This window comes from Glandiceps talaboti, chromosome 4 (assembly GCF_964340395.1).
Source record: "Glandiceps talaboti chromosome 4, keGlaTala1.1, whole genome shotgun sequence".
NCBI classification, from domain to species: Eukaryota; Metazoa; Hemichordata; class Enteropneusta; family Spengelidae; genus Glandiceps; species Glandiceps talaboti.
The window spans coordinates 26,181,720-26,205,457 of record NC_135552.1 but is presented as its reverse complement, the minus strand read 5'-3'; the positions used below and the strand labels follow the sequence as shown (position 1 = coordinate 26,205,457).

General features: G+C 35.9%; 2 protein-coding genes across 2 annotated transcripts; one reads left to right on the top strand and one right to left on the bottom strand.

The window, feature by feature from the left end:
- The first annotated feature begins 941 nt into the window (after window positions 1–941).
- On the top strand, window positions 942–5,604 carry LOC144434406 (uncharacterized). The gene is made up of 3 exons (XM_078122856.1): window positions 942–960; window positions 3,199–3,228; window positions 5,120–5,604. The coding sequence occupies exons 1-3, from the start codon at window positions 942–944 to the stop codon at window positions 5,602–5,604; spliced, it is 534 nt and encodes a 177-aa protein (XP_077978982.1).
- Window positions 5,605–7,224: 1,620 nt separating this feature from the next.
- LOC144434405 (uncharacterized) lies at window positions 7,225–8,860 on the bottom strand. The gene is made up of 3 exons (XM_078122855.1): window positions 8,773–8,860; window positions 8,521–8,601; window positions 7,225–7,709 (listed from the first exon to the last, which is right to left on the bottom strand). Exons 1-3 carry the CDS (start codon window positions 8,858–8,860, stop codon window positions 7,225–7,227), a joined length of 654 nt encoding a protein of 217 aa, XP_077978981.1.
- Between the last annotated feature and the right edge of the window lie 14,878 nt (window positions 8,861–23,738).

Genomic DNA, 23,738 nt, shown 5'->3' with positions numbered 1-23,738 from the left:
TTATACAGTGACCCTTATATTTCATCGTTGTAAAGCACTAGCCTATCAGCGGAAAAAAATATGTTCTGGTTGCGAGAATGCTATATTTTTTCTTGAATTTAACTTAAAATGGTTGGAGATTTCTTAACATTTGTATTTCCGAGGCGCACTTAATTTTTTTTAATCTACTAGGCTAAGCCCGTTTACTGCACTGTTGAGATACATCGATAGCTCATCGTACCACCTAGCCCTCGTATCTTCCGCTTGTCTTGAGAACATTTCAAATGATTCAGGTAGCCACACACCCAAAAGTCGTTATCAAACACCCTAAGGGTTACCAAGTTGCGGAACTCTACCTGCAGTCTTTAAACGCTTTTAAGGGAAACTTCAGTGATTGCAAGGAGAGGGGAAGCAAGTCCGGTCTGTTGAGTAAAATGCAACTCATCCCAATTCCGTTCTCTACATATGGTCCTTCCTCAATTTCCTTTCTCCAATATTTAAATCACTCCCTCCCCATGTATTTCAAGAAACATGGGTTAAAATGCTGTCAGACGTGAAAGGATACGCAAGTCTCAGAATCAATGATATGGCCTATATCCCACCGCTGCCATCTCAATGATAATGCTAAGGGCTTTGGTTGTCCCCCACGTGTGTTATGTTATTACAACCACAGCGAATTTGTTTGAGGTCACTGTTTAGTTCCCTTGTTTGGATCAAATTGGCAGAACTGAAGGCTAGAACTCACAAGACTAGATGGGCACCCCGCCAATGTTGTCTAGACCGAGGTTAACAGTAGGCCTGCTCCACAACATTATCCCCAATATCCTACAACACTGTTTCCCCTTCACTTCTGTGAGACTCACTCCTCTTCTTACACCACAATTAACAACTGATTCACTGCATGGTTGTCAGCAGCAATTCGCCTGATATGTTCTCTGATGTTAAAGTACAACATGGTAACAATGGCGGGATGTGGCAGTGGTGAGATGCCAAAAATCACAAAATAATGCAAATTAGATAATGCAATAAGTCAAAGTAAAATGTGACCTCCACATTTTCTAAAATATGGCTCTCTCCACGGACCGGTTAGTAAAATCTGACCCCTCTCTAATTCCCTTGCCCCCCCCCCCCTGTTATTAATGAAGGCTCCCTAAACGTGTTTGTGTATAGCAGATATTATTGAGATATCAGTGGTGAAAAAATAAAGGTTTTTTTTATATTCACCGTTGTAGACTTGTTGTGTACCAATTGGACATCCGTTATGACCCCATCTTGTAAAAAGCACACCAGTAATATTAGTTGCGAATATATAATCTGTCGAGAAACGGAGAATGTATCAAAAGTGTTGCATTTTTGGTTAATTCAAATCATAACATGAAAGTTAATAACACTTTCCATATATTTATATAAATCATAACACATTTATGACCCATGAATTCTTACCAAACCCTGGTTCATCGTGAGAATCATAGTTGAATGCTGTGCTCTGAGTGACCAATACCAGAAAAAGGAACACGGTGATTTTTGTGTACGCCATACTTGAAGATCGAGTTTATTGCAAATGGGTTGCGACCAGCCATGATAGTCGTTAAACACAAATACAGCAATCACTCGATGCAATCATGTGATACATATTGACCAATGGCGTGACGTTACCATATTTAGTAATGGAAATGTAACTGTTGTTGCACATGCTGACTGAGTTTAAACTGATAAAGTTATGTTATCAATTAAAGATGGCAATGCAAATAAGATAAGTTTTTCTACGAAGGCATTAGTAGTTAGAACCAGATATGGGATTTTTCTACGAAATAGATGACACGATTTATCGCTTTATTTGTTTATCTTTCTGACAGGTTAGTTAGACATCCAGCTGCAACCATGTCTGTATCGGACACGGTGGATGAAATTGACGCAATTTTTGGGTATGAGGAACCAGCAGACAGTTGTTAAAACAAGCAACTAGGAACATTTTTTAAAAGAGTTTTGCTACGTATAATGATTTTCTCGTAATATTATGTATTGAATCTCCAGTCGGTAAACAAAGTTATGTAGCAGTACACATAGAAAGGTACAATATACCCAATCAAATTGATTTTCAGTCCGCACCCAAAACTCAGCACCCCCTATTAATCACGAATCATTACTATACTAATAGATGAAATAGACCACTCCTCTAATTGACATGTAAAGTGTTTATTCGTTCGAATTTTACGACTTTTCAGTAAATTCAGCAAGTGCAGACTGAAATCACTCAAAAATTGGTCATTTGACGAATTCCCATGCTATAGATGGAAGGACATCTAAAGTCAAACACGAATTCCCATGCTATAGATGGAAGGACATCTAAAGTCAAACACGAATTCCCATGCTATAGATGGAAGGACATCTAAAGTCAAACACGAATTCCCATGCTATAGATGGAAGGACATCTAAAGTTAAACACGAATTCCCATGCTATAGATGGAAGGACATCTAAAGTCAAACACGAATTCCCAAAATGCATCAGCGTGGCATCACATCAAAGCTTGAATGGTCAGACACTTGTACTGTACCATTTCTAGCTTTGCTTGATTTATTCGTTGTTTGATGAATATGGTCAGACAATTACAACACTGGATTCCCCAATATAGACTCACAAATATCAAATTTGTTCCAATTTTATCCTGAAACAATATTTCTATGGTCTAAAAGGGTCACACAATTACAACAATGAGTTCCCAATAAACTGTCATAGACTCTTAAACACCGAATTCGTTCCAATTTTATCCTGAAACTATATTTCTATGGTCTAAAGGGGTCACACAATTAAACTCACCATTCAGTTCAACAAATTAACATATATCTATCATTCACATTGATAACACATCTCTGCCTGTTCTTGTTTATTCCAGCTGCCATGTTCTCGGCCATGAAGCTATTATCAGAGATAGGAAGTATATAAATAGATACACTGCGATATTTTCATGATGAAAGGTACTGTCCAAAATTTTCCCCTTCGTATAGTTCATCCCTTTTCATATGCTTGATTCCCACAGAATATTTGCAAGATACAATTGGTTGAACTGTGTCACGTGAATAAGATATCTTGTCATGGTGCATAAACAACCACTTCTTAAGTTTCATTCACTTCTGACTTTACAAAATCAACTGAACATTGAAAACAAAGCATGACTCGTATAATTACATTGTTCTGTGGCGTTTTATTCCTCTTCACAGATGTTAGAGGTGATGAAAAACATGGATCTGGTAAGAAGTTTAGTCTTCCATCGGATTTAACTTTGTTATATTGTGTGTCTGTGTTCGTGTACATGTTCGTATATATATATATATATATATATATATATATATATATATATATATATATATATATATATATATATATAACTCGGTGAGTATCAATCTGCTAAGACAGTGCTCTATACCGCAGTGGCAGAGCGCAATAGTTTTGGTAGTTCTTGGTTGTAACTCGGAGTTTCACGCATGGTGCGATCAGCAGACAATCTGATGATCGCACCATGCGTGAAACTCTGAGTTACAACCAAGAAAGAGTTCCAGAACTACCAAAACTATATATATATATATATATATATATATATATATATATATATATATATATATATATATATATATATATATATATATATATATATATATATATATATATATATATATATATATATATATATATATATATATATAGTTTTGGTAGTACTGGAACTCTTTCTTGGGTGTAACTCGGAGTTTCACGCATATTGCGATCATCAGACACTCTGATGTCTGATGATCGCAATATGCGTGAAACTCCGAGTTACACCCAAGAAAGAGTTCCAGTACTACCAAAACTATTACGCTCTGCCACTGCGGTATAGAGCACTGTCTTATAGCAGATTGATACTCACCGAGTTATATATATATATATATATATATATATATATATATATATATATATATATATATATATATATATATATATATATATATATATATATATATATATATATATATATATATATATATATATATATATATAGTTTTGTTATTAAAACTATTACGCTCTGCCACTGCGGTATAGAGCACTGTCTTAGCAGATTGATACTCACCGCGTTATATATATATATATATATACATATATATATATATATATATATATATATATATATATATATATATATATATATATATATATATATATACATATATATATATATATCGTCGTTCGTATGAGCGCTGTTGGTTTTATTTTATTAGTCATCCTTGTACTGTAGTTTGATAAAGGTGTGCTAGACACACCGAAACGTCGCTATCAAGATTTCAACTTGGGATTGGAAGTAAGGACGACTTCGAACTTTCACTATCTATCCATCGAGTCACTTATATTGTCTATATATATATATATATATATATATATATATATATATATATATATATATATATATATATATATATATATATACCAACACGCGCGCGCACACACATGCATGCATACACGTACACTCATATATGTGTGTATTCCTGTTATGTTTGTCTGTCTGTCCGTCTGTCTGTCTGTCTGTGTGTGTCTGTGAGATTCGCATTTTAAAGCTTAGAGTCATTTTGAAAGATTCTGATCCTGGTCTTGAAATACCAGGTAATATATTAGCTTCAAAACATGATGAAAGTGATATGAGAGACTAGCGAGTGGGTGACAGATACAATATTGATTTATAAAGACATTAATCACAGAAATTTCTTTTCTCGGTGATATCAGAGTCTTCTCTTCACCGTGGTGTTACATTTACCAGATGGGGCCATAATGGCTGTCCGGTGAATACAAAGTTGGTTTATAATGGTAAGCTTTCTGCTAAAACATTTTACTGTTCCATTGATTTGCAAGAGTGATATTGAAACTTTGGTAGATATTTTGGTATAGCTGATTAATTATATGATAACGTATTCTAAAACCATGTAGAATAATACGACATTTACATATAAACGATTATACTTTTCAAATTTGAAAAGAATAAACGCTGTCCTCAGGTGTGGCAGTATAAACTCGTCAAGTGGTAAAATGTAAATTTACTCTTAATCATATTCATTTTATTACAGCTTGAGTAACATAAAATCGATTTTAAAATAAATTTCTGTTATTTATATATAGGTGTTATGGTCAATAAATATTACAACCAAGTGGGAAATGGTGGCAACTGCTTATGTTTACCTCTCGTACCTGACTACGATGAAAGTGAAGTTGTATCAGGCGCCCAAACTGACCGTGCATATGTTTACCACACTCAATACTACGGCAGTACGGGTCCCTTTGCTGATAAGAGATATTTCGACGTCTCATGTGCAGTTTGTTTAGATGACTTTCATAACAATATACTCATGTACCCAGCTAGGAATGACTGTCCAGCTGGATGGAACGTGGAATACTATGGGTTTCTGATGAGCGAGAGAAATACTCACCAAACAGCAGAACATGTCTGCGTTGATGTCGAAGGCAGAGCAATACCAGGTACAGGAGATAATGTGCTTGGCGCACTACTATATCCCGTAGAAGGCCGTTGTCCCACCGGCAGCTCTATTCCATGTGGCCCATACGTTGATGGCTATGAACTGACATGTGCCATGTGTTCGTATTGAAAGAATTTCAGTCAGATCAAATAAAAAATTGATATATTTCACTATTTTTGTTTTGAGTCCTAAATCATTTAAGAAAATGAAATAACTCTTAGACCCATTATCGAATTTGATAATGGGTGCAAGATTATAACTCAAACTACCAGAGTCATTGTGTTAGTATTAGTTACATATTACTTCCCAATATTTTTCGTACTCTTAGGTCTTATATAGATAAGATCTTAAGATGGTCCCTGAGTGGTCACATCTTTTCATAATTCCAAATGATCAATTTCTATACGTTGTTCGTAATTTTTGCAGAATTAAAAAAGAAAAAACAACAACTTAAGTACACAATTTGCCCATTCTATGTTATTAGTGATTCACAGCAAAATATGTTCTGTACAATAATGATAATGGATTATTTACAGAACTTAATGGCAAATGTAACACTTTTGTGCAACCAAGTATTGTATGTTGAATGTTTTATATAAGATAATGAATTCAAAATATGCATGGTTGTTATAAGCATGGTAACCATTACAATAGGTTTTTGTCTCTCCGTCTGTGTGTGTGTATGTATGTATGTATGTATGTATATATGTATGTATGTATGTATGTATGTGTTAGAGTGTATATGTGTGTGTGTGTGATCGCGCGTCTGTGAGCACAACATTTCAAAATCTACAATACCGATGCTAATGAAACTTGCTACACATCTTCTATATGGTACTGACAAGAACTGATTAGATTTTGGTAATATCAATTAGTCATTTGCATAATTGATAGGATTTTAATAATTAGGCTATTTCTTAAGAATGCATACTTCAAATTCAGTATAATTTGGTACATATCATTTGGTACATCCATACCAAAGTGCATATGTCCTATAAAATTCGCTGAAGTAGCGTGTAGCTTTAATGAGTAATTTGCATAATTAACGATTATCAGTAATGAAGATATATCTAAAGAATGCCCATATCAAATTCCGCAACATATGGTACATAAATAAACATTAACAAATTACACATATCCTATAAAAACAAGTTGGCATAGTTTTTAGTTTTAATGAGATATTTACACAATTAATGATTTGTAGCTTATAATATTAAAGGTTCATTTGCATAATTAATGATTTTCAATAATTAGGCAAAGTCTTATTTATGCAAGCTTCAAAGTTCATATAGTTCCACATACTATTAATTGATTTTCCAATTAAGGGGTACGTCATGTATAGTAGCTAGAGCTAAGAATTTTGCATTCCAATAATGTGTGTAGGAACAAAAATCTATGGTTTTGCCCTTCCAGGAGGCATTTAATTTACCCCTGGTCATATATTGAATCGATTGCAGCAAGTATCATGGACTTTATCTGGAAACCTACACCAATTATTAAACCAACGTACCCACGGCTTTCAAAAAACGCACACTAGCTTATCCAAACACTTTTAGTTGAGGTCATTTCTCATCACATACACTCATGTCATATACCTGATGAACAAAACAACCAGCAAGTAACGGTTTTGTATGTTCAGGACATTTATTTTCAAAATTACATAATTTTTGACAAACACCGTTCATATGTACTATCAATTAGATACATGTAAGTATGTATATAGTGATTAACAAGGAGGTTGGAGGTTGGTTAAATAGCGCACATAGCACATGTTAATTCATATCCGTCGACGTATGGACCACATGGTATGCCACTGCCAGTTGGACAGCGTGCCTCTACAGGATACATTCGTCCTCCGGCAACAGAAGCACCGGTACCCAGCATTGCTCTGCCCTCGACATCAACACAGATGTGTTCAGTTGTTTGGTAATCAGTCCTCGCCGCCATCAGGAACCCATAATACTCAACGTCCCATCCAGCTGGACAGTCTCTTCTTGATGGGTACAAAATGACATTATTATGGTAGTCATCTAAGCAAACAGCGCATATACCATCGTGGTATCGCATATCCGAAAAGGGACCAGTACTTCCAAGATATTCAGTGTGGTAAATATACGCACGGTCCGTTTGGACACCAGATACAACCTCAGCCTCATCGTAATCTGGTACTACAGGTAGACATAGATAGTTTCCACCATTTCCAACTTGGCTAAAATATTTGCTGCCCATAACACCTAGAATTGAAATCACACACTTTAAAACTTAATTTACAATTATGAAGTTGTTATAGGAAGTCAATTATAATTATAACCAATGGATGGCTCTTCATCTTCCGCAAGGACATAAATAATATGACTATAACAACAAGACAAATTACCCACACTGAAAGTGATACATTGCATCTGACTCCGAAAACAATTCAATGTTACTGTCAATTATACACACATCAGATTAGATAACGAAAAATTTGATTATCTTTTTGTAGCACAGCTTTCGATACATCGGAAAACACGCGATCTCTCGCTCGCTAGCTTACTGACTCACTCACTCACTCACTCACTCTCTCTCACCCGATAAATCAATCAATTGATCAATCAATCAATCAATCAATCAATCAATCACTCAATCAATCAATCAATCAATCAATCAATCACTCAATCAATCAATCACACCCATTCATTCATTTATTCATTCATTCATTCATTCATTCATTCATTCATTCATTCACACACACACACACACACACACACACACACACACACACACACACACACACACACACACACACACACACTCACACATTTTGCACATTGGTTAACCTCTCAATAACCAAACCCTATACTAGTAAGCAACTACACAAACAATAACTGCCCTTAGGTTGAAACCAGTCCAAAGGACGTCCCTGGTCACTCACTAATTTAACCATAACTAGTTTTTTAAAATTGCTAATAATCACTCGTTATACATCCAACTTTTGGTATTTATCAGACAAAGGTAATCAGCTCTAATCTTGCAACAAATCAATATTTTTCTGTCCACACTTACCAGTATACACTAACTTCGTGTCCAGAGGACATTCATTGTGTCCCCATCTTGTAAATACAACTCCAGCGAGAACAGTGGATTCTGGAGCGGAAAGAAGCAGAGCAGGATAATCAATTTGAAAGGCTAATTTTTGACATCCAATCAACACAGTCAAATGGGAAATATGATTTTGGTGCTCTTAAATGTATTGTGAAGAATTTTATATCGTTTCTAAAACTTTAACTAAGGAAAGATTTCTGTATGATAACTTACTAGAGCCTACTTCTCTCTCACTGTTGTCACCTTCCACGTTGGTGGACATCAAGAAAACGGCACTCAGTAATACAAAGATGTGAATCATTCTTGCTTATGTGTGGAGGACGTCAGACAAATGTATGTTTCGTAAGAAATCATTCAATGAAGGTTTAAATTCCCTAGTCACCATACGGTGAGTGGATATAGTTGTGCTACTCACGTGACCATTTTCTGCCAATTGCACCTTGTTTACCAGCTATGGGAATCTTACATATGGAGTATAACACAACGGGAAGAACGCGGTGTGACGGGGAAAATGTTGGTCTGTCCCTTCGAGTATTTATCTGATATATTTGAAAAAATTATTCCCCTTCATATCCCCTTCTTATCATCAATGACGTGGTCGAGAACATGCCAGCTGAATGTAGTGCATGATTAGATATGCTATACCTTATCAATACAAACACTGTATAGGACTTACAGTGACGCATCTTGACCACAAAAAAAGACCTGTCACCAAATTGGTAACAAATAGTCGCCATAATCCAATGGCAAAATGAATTGTTTTTGTTCAATCCTAACACAATTTTACAGTTATAAAACTTCTTAACAAAGATACAAACCTAATGTTTCTCGTTAGATTTGCTTTGTATTCTAACTTTTAAAAGTTAACATTACTTGATGGTATAGACCAACCTTAGTTGATTAACCTAACCTTCACGATGAAGATTCAGGACAAAATCTAACGATGAAATCTTTCATTTGATAACATGGGCGTGGAGAGAGAGATACATTACCTTTATAGGCAGATTGATTGAACGATTTTGACGTTTGATATACTTTCATTTAAATATGTTTTATTAATTAAATAATTTAATAGTGTTCACAACTCAGGAATATGTTGTGCACACCATTCCGCTCAATAAAGGTCGTTGCTGCAATACATTTAAAACATAAGAAACCAAATTTTGATACATTTATTAGCGTGTTCTTGATCGAACATTGCGTCATCTTCACTGCCTTCTACTGCATTGCCTTCATGATCACTGCCTTATACGTAAGGATGGTGTAAGTAATTTCTCTCGTTGTCATGATTTGCATGCGACTATCTAGAGAAAGAATTACTAGTATATTTAACAGAACCCTACAACGTAGTATTGTCGAATATTGTACCGCTGAACGAATGTGTCTTAATAAACAAGGTACGAACACATGTCTGAACAATCAAAACAATTTCCATTTTATGACATCTATTGTGTCTTACTAGGGTCCAAGAACCAAAGGCAATTTTCTTAAATATATCAATATTCTTTATCCTATACGTACACCCTATAACAATATAATGTAGTCCTACAGTAAGTGGATCAATCACAATGCAAAGTATGGGCCTAAAAGTCCAGACTCAAACATCGCCTTATCAAATGTCAGATTTTAAGGATTACATTGTCATAACAATATAAGATTTTCCATAACAAGAGATGATATATACATTAAGAGTAATAATGAGTAATAATTTGTCTAAAATAAATAGTATGAAATATCGTGTCAGAAATTACATCATGTATAACTCGGAGTTTATGAAAGCTGCACCTGGAACGCTTTTTTAAAAATGTTTTGTTAGATACAATAACTTGATCGAAATACACCCTGAACAGTATTACATTACCTGTGGGTATACGCGATAAATCAAATCAAAATGAATTTGGGTCCTTACCCAAAAATCAGCGCCCTCAACGACGATCATGATTTCAACCTGTTTGTGTACTACTTATGGATAATATCGAACACTGATAAATATGTGCAATGTCTAATTATTAATGTTCATGGTTGTTTGTTCGAATATGATACTCCAGTTACAAGTAGTGCAGTTTTAACATGACAACAGATTCAAAGCCAAGCTTATTATGTGATGTGCGATAGATAAGTTTGAGGCCGTCCAAAACGATAACTTTTAGTTGTTGAGTTGTTTATTATTACATGTATCTATCTAAGAGACTAACATATTTTTGACCAAAGACAACCTCTGACAATGAAATGTTGTACTTGTATCGTTACCCATCTCTCATTTCCAACCATTAAATACACGCATAAAGTGTTTATTACAAATAATGGACATTTTTGACAACCTGTATGATAATACCTGTATCATAATTCATGGGTATAATTTATATATGACCTCGTACTGACATCATGGGTCCATAAGATACAGATGATGTGTTGTTTCATTTATAGGAAACAATTTATGAGAACCGTAGAGGGCGTAGGTTATCAGATACTATCCGCAATGAAAATGAAGTCCAACAACAAAATGATCAAAGGATCACTACTATGCAATTAGAAAAGCATGACTAAAATACTTGGTTATATGTAGCTAAACACAATGCCAAATACTACCAAATGTTATACCATAGCTTCCTTCCTATACATTTTTAACCTTTTAGTGAGTTTATTTTTTTTTAAACCAGAGTGATCTGGTAGTGTCATGTTATTCATCATGTCACGAGCAGAGAATGCGAAATCTTGGCTTCAATACCAAAATGTGAAACTTAATTTCATAGAATCTAGCAAATTCTGTACTTCAACCTTTTTTCAAGGGATTTTCCGAGTCCTTCTGTCGAAATCTTCAATATATGCAAGAAAAATGAAATCCATACATTGGCATTGATCGAAACTGGACATCAGAATGGAGGTTGTTTTTTAAATGCAAGACTTTTAATGTACCACGAAACATGACCGCTTTTCTCTCCCGGAATTATCTTGATAGGAACATACGCTGCCTTATTTTCTTAATGACACAATTAATATTTTCAGTGAACATAAAATATGTATTTGAACCCAAATATTTCGAAGTACCGATAACATTCATATTTCTTGCATTCTTGAATTAAGCTTACACCACTTCTGCAAAACAATCATATAAACGAATACATCTACATTGTGTAGTATACTTAAACGTAATACAAAATGTCTCTTTTTTAATCAAAAGTTTTCAAGATGTTATATTCATGACATCAAAGTTCACCTTGTACAATGTTGTGCAATCCTATTACATTTGTATTCGTCTTTTCTCTTTGGCAAAAAAGTCTTCAATAGGATAGCCTCGTTTCTATAAGACAGCCTCGTTTCAATATCACACCCTCGTTTCTATAAGACAGCCTCGTTTCAATATCACACCCTCGTTTTTATAAGACAGCCTCGTTTCAATATCAGACCCTCGTTTCTATAAGACAGCCTCGTTACAATAGCACAGCCTCGTCTCTATAGGACACCCTCGTCTTTATAGGACAGCCTCGTATCTATAGGACAGCCTCTAGCTCGTTTCAATAGGACAGCCTCGTTTCAGTTCCAAGGGTAACTATTACAAAGGGCTGTGTTTTTAACAGACTCGAGGCTAACTAGACATACATATGTGTGGATAAAGTATTAGTATTAGATTGACTGTCTTCTTTTCACAAACAAACTAAAGGTTCTTCTATTTTCTGATCTACCGATTTGACAACCAGTCTATACTAGAAGAATAAAAGTTACTGTAATATAATTTAAGTTTTTATTGAACATAACGTTGACGAAGTGTACATACTCGCTGAAATGTTACATTCATAGCAGGGAATGTTTAAGTTTTATTCAGTCTTCAGTCTTCAATTGACATTTCTTTTTAAAGCAATGACACATAAATGCACATAAAAGACACAGGCAGACATGCAGATATCTCTTGTTCGTCTGGAAAATCTGGGAAATGCGGTCTCCGCAGGCAGCCAAATCGATCTTTCATCAGCCATTTCAATAGAGACAGATTGATTGATTGGTTGGTTGGTTGGTTGGGTTTTTGATCGATTCATTCATTCATTCATTCATTCATTCATTCATTCATTCATTCATTCATTTATTCATTCATTCTTCTGTTCCTTCCTTCCTTTCATTTATCCATGCATGCATTCATTCATTCATTCATTCATTCATTCATCTTCCGTTCATTCATTCATTCATTTAGAAATTAAAATGTGGTATCATCTTGAACAGGTCATGCAATAGGTATTGGGTATTCAATGAAAAGTATAATTCTTATCTTGTCCACACTTGACTCACATAAAGAAACTCAGGTGCATAATTCATTTTGAACTTAGTTACATTATGATTTATTGCTTTCAAAACAACTATGTATCCAGTATCTGTAGAGTGACTAAATTTTCACTATTAACGAGATAAAAATACTGAACTTTATGTGACATTCCTTATTTGGAGCAAACGGCACAAGTTAACTCGTAACCACTGACGTAAGGACTACATGGTATACCACTGCCGCTTACACAAATACTTTCAACTGGGTATAACAAAGCTATCGAGACACCGCTTGATGTGCCTGCCAGCCTTGCACCAGCTCTATCAACACAGACGTACTCGGTTGAATAGTGACTGTAGGCCGCTGACATCAAATACCCATAATACTCTCTTGTCCAACTGGGAGGACAATCATCACGCGCAGGATACATAATATGATTGTTACGGTACTCCTGGAGACACACGGCACAGGGGACATCGTGATAGATACTTGAGCGAAGGGGTCCAGATGATTGCCTATATTCCACCGGGTAAAGGCGTGCACGATCACTTTGATGGCCAGACACTACAGTGCTGCTGTCGTATTTTGGTGTTTTAGGAAGACACAGATAATTACCACCATCTCCTTTAAGAGTGTAGTGCTTACCAGACATTGCTCCTGAATATACAAAAGAAGTGCTTTCTTCAGGAATGGAATAATACAGCTACCAAATATGGCAACTTGTAATAGGGGTCGTTTTGATAGTAACTTTTTCTCCGCACAGAAATAAAACAAAACACCCAAGTATGGGAGTGACGTGGGTGCTAGAGTGCAACGTTAGAACTATCCATACTTATACCGTTCAACTCTATGACACCCAACACTAGTTACTGCACATGTCATGCCATGTAAACACTTGTTAAAACTTGCACTAACTTTAGTTTTTCGAAGCTGTGAAATCATCACCTAAAAGGCCATGAATAAGCTAAAAATTGCCTTAAAAACCGCCAGAGCTTCTAAGGGCGGGGACCCCCTAGGACCCCACCAACCTTATGACGAGTGAGTGAGAGGCACTTAGTAGTCAATCAACCAACAATCAGATACACCAAAAATGCAACCTTTTACTTTCATACTGTTATTAAAAATTTTCTTTCATATTTCAACCCTACATATGTGTATGTCTGTGTCTGTCTGTCTGTCTGTCTGTCTGTCTGTCTGTCTGTCTGTCTGTCTGTCTGCGTGCGCGCGCGCGCGTGTGTGTGTGTGTGTGTGTAAAGATTAATATGCTAACCGTAGATGGCAATGCCACTGTCTTGCAAAGCTGTGAAACATTTGCCTAAAAAGGCAACATACAACATATTCATGACAGTATACGTGTAGTGGTTCTCTATGATCTCATGCTAACGTACAGTCAAAAGGACAGATTATATCGAAAGTCTAGCTAAATCTGCTGCTGGGGAAGAAATGTCAGTAGTGACAGGTGGTTGTAATTGGTTACTTCTTTCGGTTTACTACAAACTTAAACTGCAGTTTAAGTGAAGTAAGGACGTGATAACGTCATCACATTTATATCAATGCTCCAATAGAATAAACTATTGCTATTGGTGGTGAGAACGGAATTCTGTGCTAGAGTAATCATACATTGTTTTGGAGATGGTCGTAACTCGTATAGGACTATGCACAGCCTAATAATACTCTTAGTATGAAAAAGAAACTTACCAACGATACAACCATAGGACCTTATACTGTAATTGAGCCGTGAACGTTTTTTAAAAGAAAATTTAAGCCCTATGTATAAATAGCCTAAAACTTGACAAAACACCCATGGCTTCGGGAGGGGGGGGGGGCGGTCCGTATGAGACAAGTACAGATCCCCAAGCATAGGTCTTCCAATCTCAATACACAGGAGGTTTGACGTAATAGTATTGATGGAGAGGTTGGTGGTGGTTATGTTATCGTGTATTATTTGAAAGTCAAACATAATTTTAAATATCTAGAACACTCACCGCTGTACACCAACTGTGTAGTTCCAGTAACTGTTGCCCCATCGAGTGTATACAAATCCCGAGCCCTTTTTCTCTGTTCATAACAGAAGAAAAAAAAACATTAGTGGTGAAATGATCTATTCATCAATTCAATATTTTTCTTGTCATGACAGTTGGATAGAAATGTGCATTTATTTCCTTCAATCTGAGAAGCGTGTACACACAATTCATTTAACAGTTTGACTAAAACAGGTAAGACTCAGTATTAGCAGATTGCTGTGACGGCAGTCCTTTGTATTTGATAGTAAAAACACCACAACAAGACAGTGACAACATAGTAGCATTGACAACAAACAAAAATAACAGCAACATCAAAACGATTTTCAATTCTTACCGTTTGGACAGGAGGGTCTCCTGGCTCCCACATTACAATACTCCCAGGCTACAGACGAGGATGTTGTGTAACACCATGGACGTTCAGCACCATTTGGATTGCGGCAGTAATTGTGATCTCCTAGCCCAGCAAAACCGTACTTGTCGGGTGTTATTGTATGCTGGTGAGGTGACTGGGATGTCCACTTCTGACAAGTGTAACCTCTTTGGGTTCTAGATTGCGTACCTCGATAATCAATACCGTTTGATATCGTATAGCACTCACTACCTGTAGATAAAACATAAAGTACGTCGGCTTTAGCTTTTTAGACCCCCACCCCCACCCCGTCCCATCTCACCCTATCCCATCCCATCCCACACACACTTGGCAAAAGAAACTAACTATCCTCACATTCGGTATCAAATTAAAGTGGTTTACCCTTGGTAAAATGTATATACTTTGTTATTATTTTGACTTGCTCACCTTTGTGTTTGTGCGTGTATGCGTGCGTGCGTGCGTGTGTATGTGTGTCCCTATGTGCGTATCATGTATGCGTGTATGTGCATGCATGCGTGCGTGTAAGTGTGTGTGTGTGTGTGTGTATGTGTGTGTGTGTGTGTGTGTGTGTGTGTACACCATCGGAACAAAAATCGGTCGAGATATTAATAGTTAGGAATGAAGCTGTTTTTTAAAGTTAAATTTCGAAAAGTAGGTTGATAAGTACAACAGAGTTTTTGTTGTTTTATTCTAAAGCAAGTACTATAAGATATTATCTTACGTGTTCATTATGCATGTCCACACCCTCACAACGTAATCCTAACTCTGTGTTCTGAGGCTATTTTACCATGTCGAGATGATACCCGTTTCTGAGGGTCATAAAGTTACTACACCCTTTTACACAAAGACTCCGATAATGACAGATAAATCTGCCCGACGAAAGCTATATATAGATTGAAAATGGAAATGATAAAGCAACTTTCTATGTATCTGGAAAGAAATGTTAAAGAACACGGTTGTTTTTGCCGGCTACTGTCCTTTATATACACATCCCTGAATAGTACAAATTGACTTTTTAACGCAAGATTCAGGTAAGACGATCCACGTGTAGACAGCGACTATTACATGTATCTGAAAGTTAATAGTATAGCCAGGTATGGCGAACTGAATATATTTGTAGTGTGTTACCGTCTGTCGGCTCTGGTATATACTGATCGATGCCTATATCCAACGCATCCAGTTCGTCTTCTTTCACGACCTAGGAATAAAGAAATACCATTCGGACATCAACTTTAAAGACCTAAATAAAAGCGTGAAAACGGGTGTTTTGATACAGTAACTCTAACTTTGAACATCATCATGCGAACAATAAAACTGTCTAAGGGGCAACGTCAATAGTTAGTTTGGGGAAAAAATATTAAATACTTAAGTTAGGCCTCAGACCTCCCCCACCCCCACCCCCACCCCATCAGTCAACCCTTATAACTAAATTGATTAAAAGTGATAATTCTTTCAGACTACGATCAAATTCAAATAAGGATGTAGTACTATAAATACAAGGCATGTATGCAGAGGGGAAAATACTTTTTTGTTAAACCAGTGGTTGTTAAAAGTCGACAAGAAACGTATCAATGAACAGCATTTGGTGGTTAAGATAAAGCCCACGTTCACCATGGACGGCCTAAAAAAGAATATTGATATTGCATATTGATATGCAGGTCAGTCCGAGTCAAACAACAACAACAACAACAACAACAACAACAACAACAACAACAACAACAGTTTTCAGAAGTGGTTACGGTAAAATTATTTTCCAGGAATATGATTTTACCATTTTCCTAAAATGGATTCAGTGTACAAAGTCGAAAATTCGTCCAATTTTCAATTTTATGACTTATGACTAAAAAACTTGTCCATAAAACTACACAGTGTGTGTGTGATGAGAATTATTCTGACTGTTTTGGGTAAATATGAAAATGGCAAATAAAAGAGGGGGGAAATGTGTCATTGCTTGAGAGCAACACCGGTAATAGTACCGCGCAAAAGTAAAAAAATCAAATAGGCAGACAATATGGGATGATGAATTGTGGTCACTATGAACATAGTCTGTCGTCAGAAATCCATGTATCTTTCGCCGCTCTGCATATCCACATTCTTTGAAACAAGAGGATAGTTTCCGATAGCTTTGACACAATGAAACATTTGGTTTGCTGTTTTCACGACGACGATGCATGTCTATATCGCGGTTGTACTTTTTATGCTTTTAGGCCCAAGGAACGAATTCGCTTCAACGATTCGAGGGAGTCAATAACTCAAAACCAATGCAGACTCTCAAATATCTATTGAATAAAAGAACAAATAAAACAGAGATGTAAACGAAAAAAAAAAGTTTTACCGTTTTGTCTTCCACTGTCTCTTCACCGAATGTTTTGACGGCGAGCATCAGGCATATTGCAAGTAGGTAACCAGTTAGCTGCATTTCGCTTTCTCTACCGTAGTTGTTGTATGAATGAACAAATACGAATCGAGTTAACTTGAAAGCGAACCGTGAACTATGATATAGAAAATAAGTTAGACCACGTGAGTTTAGTCGTCCAATCAAACTGTGCCAAATTTGCTTCCGAAACATCCTCGACACTGCACCAGAAACAGTTGGAGAGACCGGTAGTCGTGTCAAGGTGTTTACTTTCTTGTAAAATGCATTCATCCATAAAGAAAAATAAATGGAAAAAAAACGATTGGAATTTTGCTATTAATCATTCAGTGCCTACGTGTCACCGTGATGCTGGTACTGACACTGTGACGAAAACCTTTTAATCGACATATTCACCGAAACACATGAAATCAACTCAAAGATAGTGACTTAACCCGAATCTATGGATATTTGGACGTGCAACCCTATTATTTCTTTTGGCGAAGGATGGCTTACTGACACATTAAGCTTCAAATGATAGGTCAAAGAGTTATATTAGGGCCTCTAGATTTAGATTGAATTTCCTAAATTAGAGCATGGATAGAGGCCTACTTTAATTTTTTTTTTTTTTTTTTTGAAATTTTGATTGAAGGATTTTTAATATGTTCATCTATAATAATGTTTCAGTACCGTCATTTGGACGAGCCGTACTGGACGACTTGTTCTACTACGTCACAATGCAACCCCCCCCCCCCCCTGGCAATCAATTGAGGACATATATGTAGTTATATGTAGTTATCTCTAAACGAATTTATTGTTATTACCATTAAAAGCAACTGTGTTGTTCTTCCATGTAAGTTGTGTGGTTTGATAAAGCAACTGTGTTGTCAACATAATTGTTAATTTCCGTGGAGTGTGGGAATTTTGTTTTCCATAATTCCGAAATCTGAATGGCGTCAAATTCAAAGTTGACGATGACGACGGGCAAACAGCAATAAACTAGAACTGGGGATGTTTCAGATCATATGAGAACGTGTGAAATATGGATGACAGAAAAAAATGGAATAATGTATCGTTCGAAAGTTTGCCAATATTTCGGAATGGAATATACTGATAAACAATATACAACAGTATATTACAGTATCACGATCTGTGCAAACAACTAACCTTTGCTCAGTAATAAAACCATTTTACCGGATAACTGTTCCGGATAGCAGGTACAATAAACTTTTCAGGGGGTAAACTACAAGCGACAGTTTATGACTGTGCAAGAAAATTAAACTGTGAAATTAATTAAAGAACAAGCTTAGAAAATAAACGCAATAAAAATATGTATGTATGTATGTATGTATGTATGTATGTATGTATGTATGTATGTATGTATGTATGTATGTATGTATGTATGTATGTATGTATAGACGGCTTGGAAAATAAAGACATGAATTTGTACCATTTTACTCTGTTTATTCATGAAATCTTACAAGAATACTCTGACAGTATTAAAGTGTGTCTTTATTGTTTTATATGATTGAACTTCATGACTTTCAGCTATGTGGGCTTTTCCATATGTTGATATGCAAGTGGACATATTCACCCACAAAAGACTCTTGTCTGATTAATTCTTTTTCACTATATTTAGAAGATAACGTTTTCCAATAAATATCATTAGTAAGGAGAATTCTCTTCTTAGAAATATTGTTTATGCAATATTCATACATAGAGTTTCCATATATCATTTCCATATATTTTATCATGTGTATTTGTGTATGTATCTGTTAAAGATGAGTTTAAAAAGTTAAAAGACGTGTACATACATACATACATACATACATACATACATACATACATACATACATACACATAAATATATATACACATGCATATGCGTACATGCATACGTGGTGACCAGTGTGTGTGTGTGTGTGTGTGTGTGTGTGTGTGCGCGCGTGCGCGCGCACTTATGTATAATGTACACATACAGATGAAATGAAAGTATGGAGTAATCGATGAATATTCACAGCTCGTACTTACTCAACACGTATACCATTCTTAAAGAAACTTAAAATGCAATTCTTTTGCAGTTGGTGATATTATGGTTTATTTGTTTTCAAAGCGATCATATATAGTCTAAAATGGACCAATTAAGTTTGCATGCATAATCAGATCATAATAACTAGACTTGATGTGACGTTCCTTATCTGAGCAAACGGCACAAGATACACTTATGGCCATTTATCGAGGTAAGGGACTACATGGTATACCACTGCCGTCTACATAGACGTCGATATATAGCGGGTGAATTGAGCGAAGGGGTCCAGAAGGTTGTCTACTGCATTCTACTGGGTAGATGGATGTATGATCTCTTTCACGATCCTACAATCACTAAGGACGTGTAAATTCCGTGATACATACAAAATTATGCGACAGAGTCACTTGTGAACTACGATTCAATCAATGGATGGTCCTAGTACAAAATAGCAACTTTAAGATCGTTCGCAAAAATCATCATCAGTAGCTGTCATAGAAAATAGTGATCTTATTTATGAAATTTCTTTTTTTTGTAAAGTAACCTTTGAACCTATGAAGCTTATGAGGCTGTGAAATGTAACTAAAGGCCAGTGGCCTAGTTTATGCAAATAAACCTTAATTGAAAAAATAGAAAATAGTTTTCTTGCTTCCTTTGACTATCAAAAAATTGAAATGTATCTGACAAATGACTATGTCTAAAGCAAGATGCATAGGTTTAATCAACCAAAATACCAATCAATGGTATATATATATGTATAAAAGATCAGTTCACTAGATATTCTGTCTTCAGTATGGTACCTACAATGGGAGAGATATCTATAACTCGGTGTACTCAGAGATGTATCAGTAAAAACTACATTGTACGTCTTGTCAGCGATGAAGCACTGTTGGAAAGAGCTCTCTATCAAATTGATGTAGTCGAATGCGTACTTGTCAAAAATTGGACGAAATCTAAATATCCAAGACGCCGATAATACGTTTAGACATGAAGAAGAACGGAAACATGTACCTACCATGTCACACCAACGTTTGCGAACAAACTACACTCTTATATTGCCGGCACGTGTCACTGTAATAGAAAATATCTGAAAAGTTACAAAAGGTGTTCAGGTGCTTTGTAAATTCATTAATTTTGGTGAGTGGGGAAGTGAAAGGCAGGATCGCCATAACAAATCAAATCTATGCCTATGACTTTGACTTTGACTTGTTTTGTGACACCATTTGTACGTACAATCTCAGATATACAATGTGTATAAATCTTGCCTTGAATAAGAATTTGATTCAATTACAAATAAACGAATCATGAGACACACTTATCTAACACTTCGTGCAATATAATTCATGTAGCGTTATCATTTAGAGAGCCTTCAGTAATTACAGGGGGAGGACCAGGGGAAGTAGGGGTCACATTTCAGTTATCGGGAGATGTCCATGTAATTTTAGAAAATGGAATTAGGGAAGAGTAACATTTTACATTGACTCATTATATTATCTAAAGTTGCATATATTTTAGCAAATATCACTCCACTGACATCGGTGCCACGTCTCACTGCTACCACATCCCACCACTGCCACCATTGTACCATAATGTCATAACTTATCAGTCAATTTGCAGCTGACAACCATGGCCTTTTCTCATATCTTAACATAATGACAGTTGTAATATACACACGCCGCTTAACACTAAGAGAACGAACAGTATTTACGGCAGCAGGGATCTGAGGACAAAATGAAGGTAGCGAAAACTATTCGTACTGTGTGAGTGTTCTTGCGAGTAGTTTATTTCATTGAATACACTCCCCGCCTTCAGTATAAAACATGAGAGCCCACTTCATGAGAAGTGTAAGCTTATACATGGACAAAATTAAACGAACATTGCTTTGAATTTACACGACGTCGCATTATTGCTACTAAATCACATGATGTATATCATTTGAAACCGCAATAAAACTGACAAGTTTATGTTTACATACTTAACAAACTTAACAAAATGTACATAGTGTGAGTGTAAAATGTTGATTAATAAATGTTTTCAATAAAAAATTGAGTGATATACAACATTTCAACATTTTATTAAATCAAGCTTAGTGACTTTGTTCAAAAACCAACTAATTGTACATATTACATTCCAGGCTATTCACTGACTTTGGTATCCAACAGTTGACTTTTATTACCTGTTCTCATTTTACCCATTTGCTGAAGCGATTTTTGCATCGTTCATAGAAGCGTTCAGTATTTACAAACGTTGACACCAAAATATATTTGGTTCCATATGTCTGGCATAGCGCAACTACCCCCCCCCCCGGCAATTGAAAGAAAACAGTAAATTAACAACAGAAACAACACAAGCAATAAACTCCCAAAAAACATAATCCCAGAAAGAGAATTATAGGTGTAGAAGTTATACACCTATAATTCTCTCTGGTAATGAAATGATTTTGATATTATATTCTGGATATGAAATATGACAGCCTGACTTCCCTTTGCAATAAAGAGAGTTTCACTATCGTTATCCTAAATATTTGACGCAAAATCCATGTTCACTGTAAACATTTTGCTGTGTTTGTTCGATGAAATATGACTTTGAAATGTGTGGAATATTGTTGATCTATGGCCTAGTTACGTTGTCATATACTATCACTGTTTTATTACAGGTATTCTATATTAGTAGCAATGTACGTGTAATGACATTTTTTTCCATACACGATTTTGAATTGGCCAGTAACACGACGTCGACTTTGACCAAATCACAGACAATTGACTTGTCTACCTGACCAACCTATCCAATGTTAGTATTCTAGCATTCATAAACAATAACATAACATAACATAATAGCATAACATAGCATAACATAGCATAGCATAGCATAGCATAGCATAGCATAACATAACATAACATAACATCTAGCATCCAATTTATCCATTGTTTGTATTCTAGCATTCAACCTATCCAATATTTGTATTCTAGCATTCGATCAACCTATGCAATGCTTGTATTCTGGCATTCAACATATCCAATGTTCGTATGCAACTTATCCAATGTCTGTATAAGTCAATGGTCACACTTCTTGTATACGCTGTAAACAGAATAGATAATTTACATACAACAACCAGCCCGGCCCAGGGAACCACTTAAACGGCCATACTGCGTATTCGGTTATCGAACGCCATTTAGCAGGTAAGAATCGCAAGAGGACGCCCCATAATTGACAAAGTGCGGGCGAGATCACCTGTGATAGACGACATTGGTTGTATGCTCATGTATCATATAGCCCAGGTAGGTGTAATAAGGGGAATATATGATACAGAAAAACTGATAAATAATTTGCATAGTAAGCATGTTGATTACTTCCATAGGTTGTAAGTTCTATATATTTTAAACTTGGAGGCTAGGCTAGGGTTCGGTTACTAGTATTTTTATGTCAATATTAAACACATGAATGTATTGTTAAGTTGCGACTGACCCACTATCGATTCTTTTTTAACGGGATTATTCCTTGATACCATACCCCTATAATACAATATAACAACCGATGCAAACCGTCTTCGTCCAAAATGCAAAAACATAAAAAGTGTACCTTCTTCAAAGATAAAATAGGCGTAGACAGGTGGGTGTAACTGGCTAACATTGTACTCAATGTGTAAATAACACTCTATGCGGTATTTCAAGGCACTTATTAAAACGTTGTAGAAATCTACGTTTCGTCTGTCAGGAATGATACGTTTGAGGAGTTCAATAATTAGTACTTGTATATAGTTTTATGCATACCGTGTACAGAATACCAACATGGCGGCCAGATCATTCTAAACTTTACGATGCAGGAAATGAGGTCATTCTTTGTCTAGAGAACGACAAAGGCTGCAGAGGTTGTGTTCGTGAAAGGCCGTAGTACAGTGGTGGCCATTGCCATTGTGCACAAAAATGCTTTCACTTCAGCTGAAGACTCGAGATATAACCTTCATTCAGAGCTCCCCCCCCCCCTTTCCTAACACTTTTGAAATTTTGGAATTGTGTTGGACGTCAGCATATCATGAATTATGAACAATTAATTAATTGACAGCCCATTAACCTAATAGACCCTTCTGACTTATATTTATTTTCTGCTATTATCATGATTATAGCAAAGATTCCACCATTGTAGTGTACACA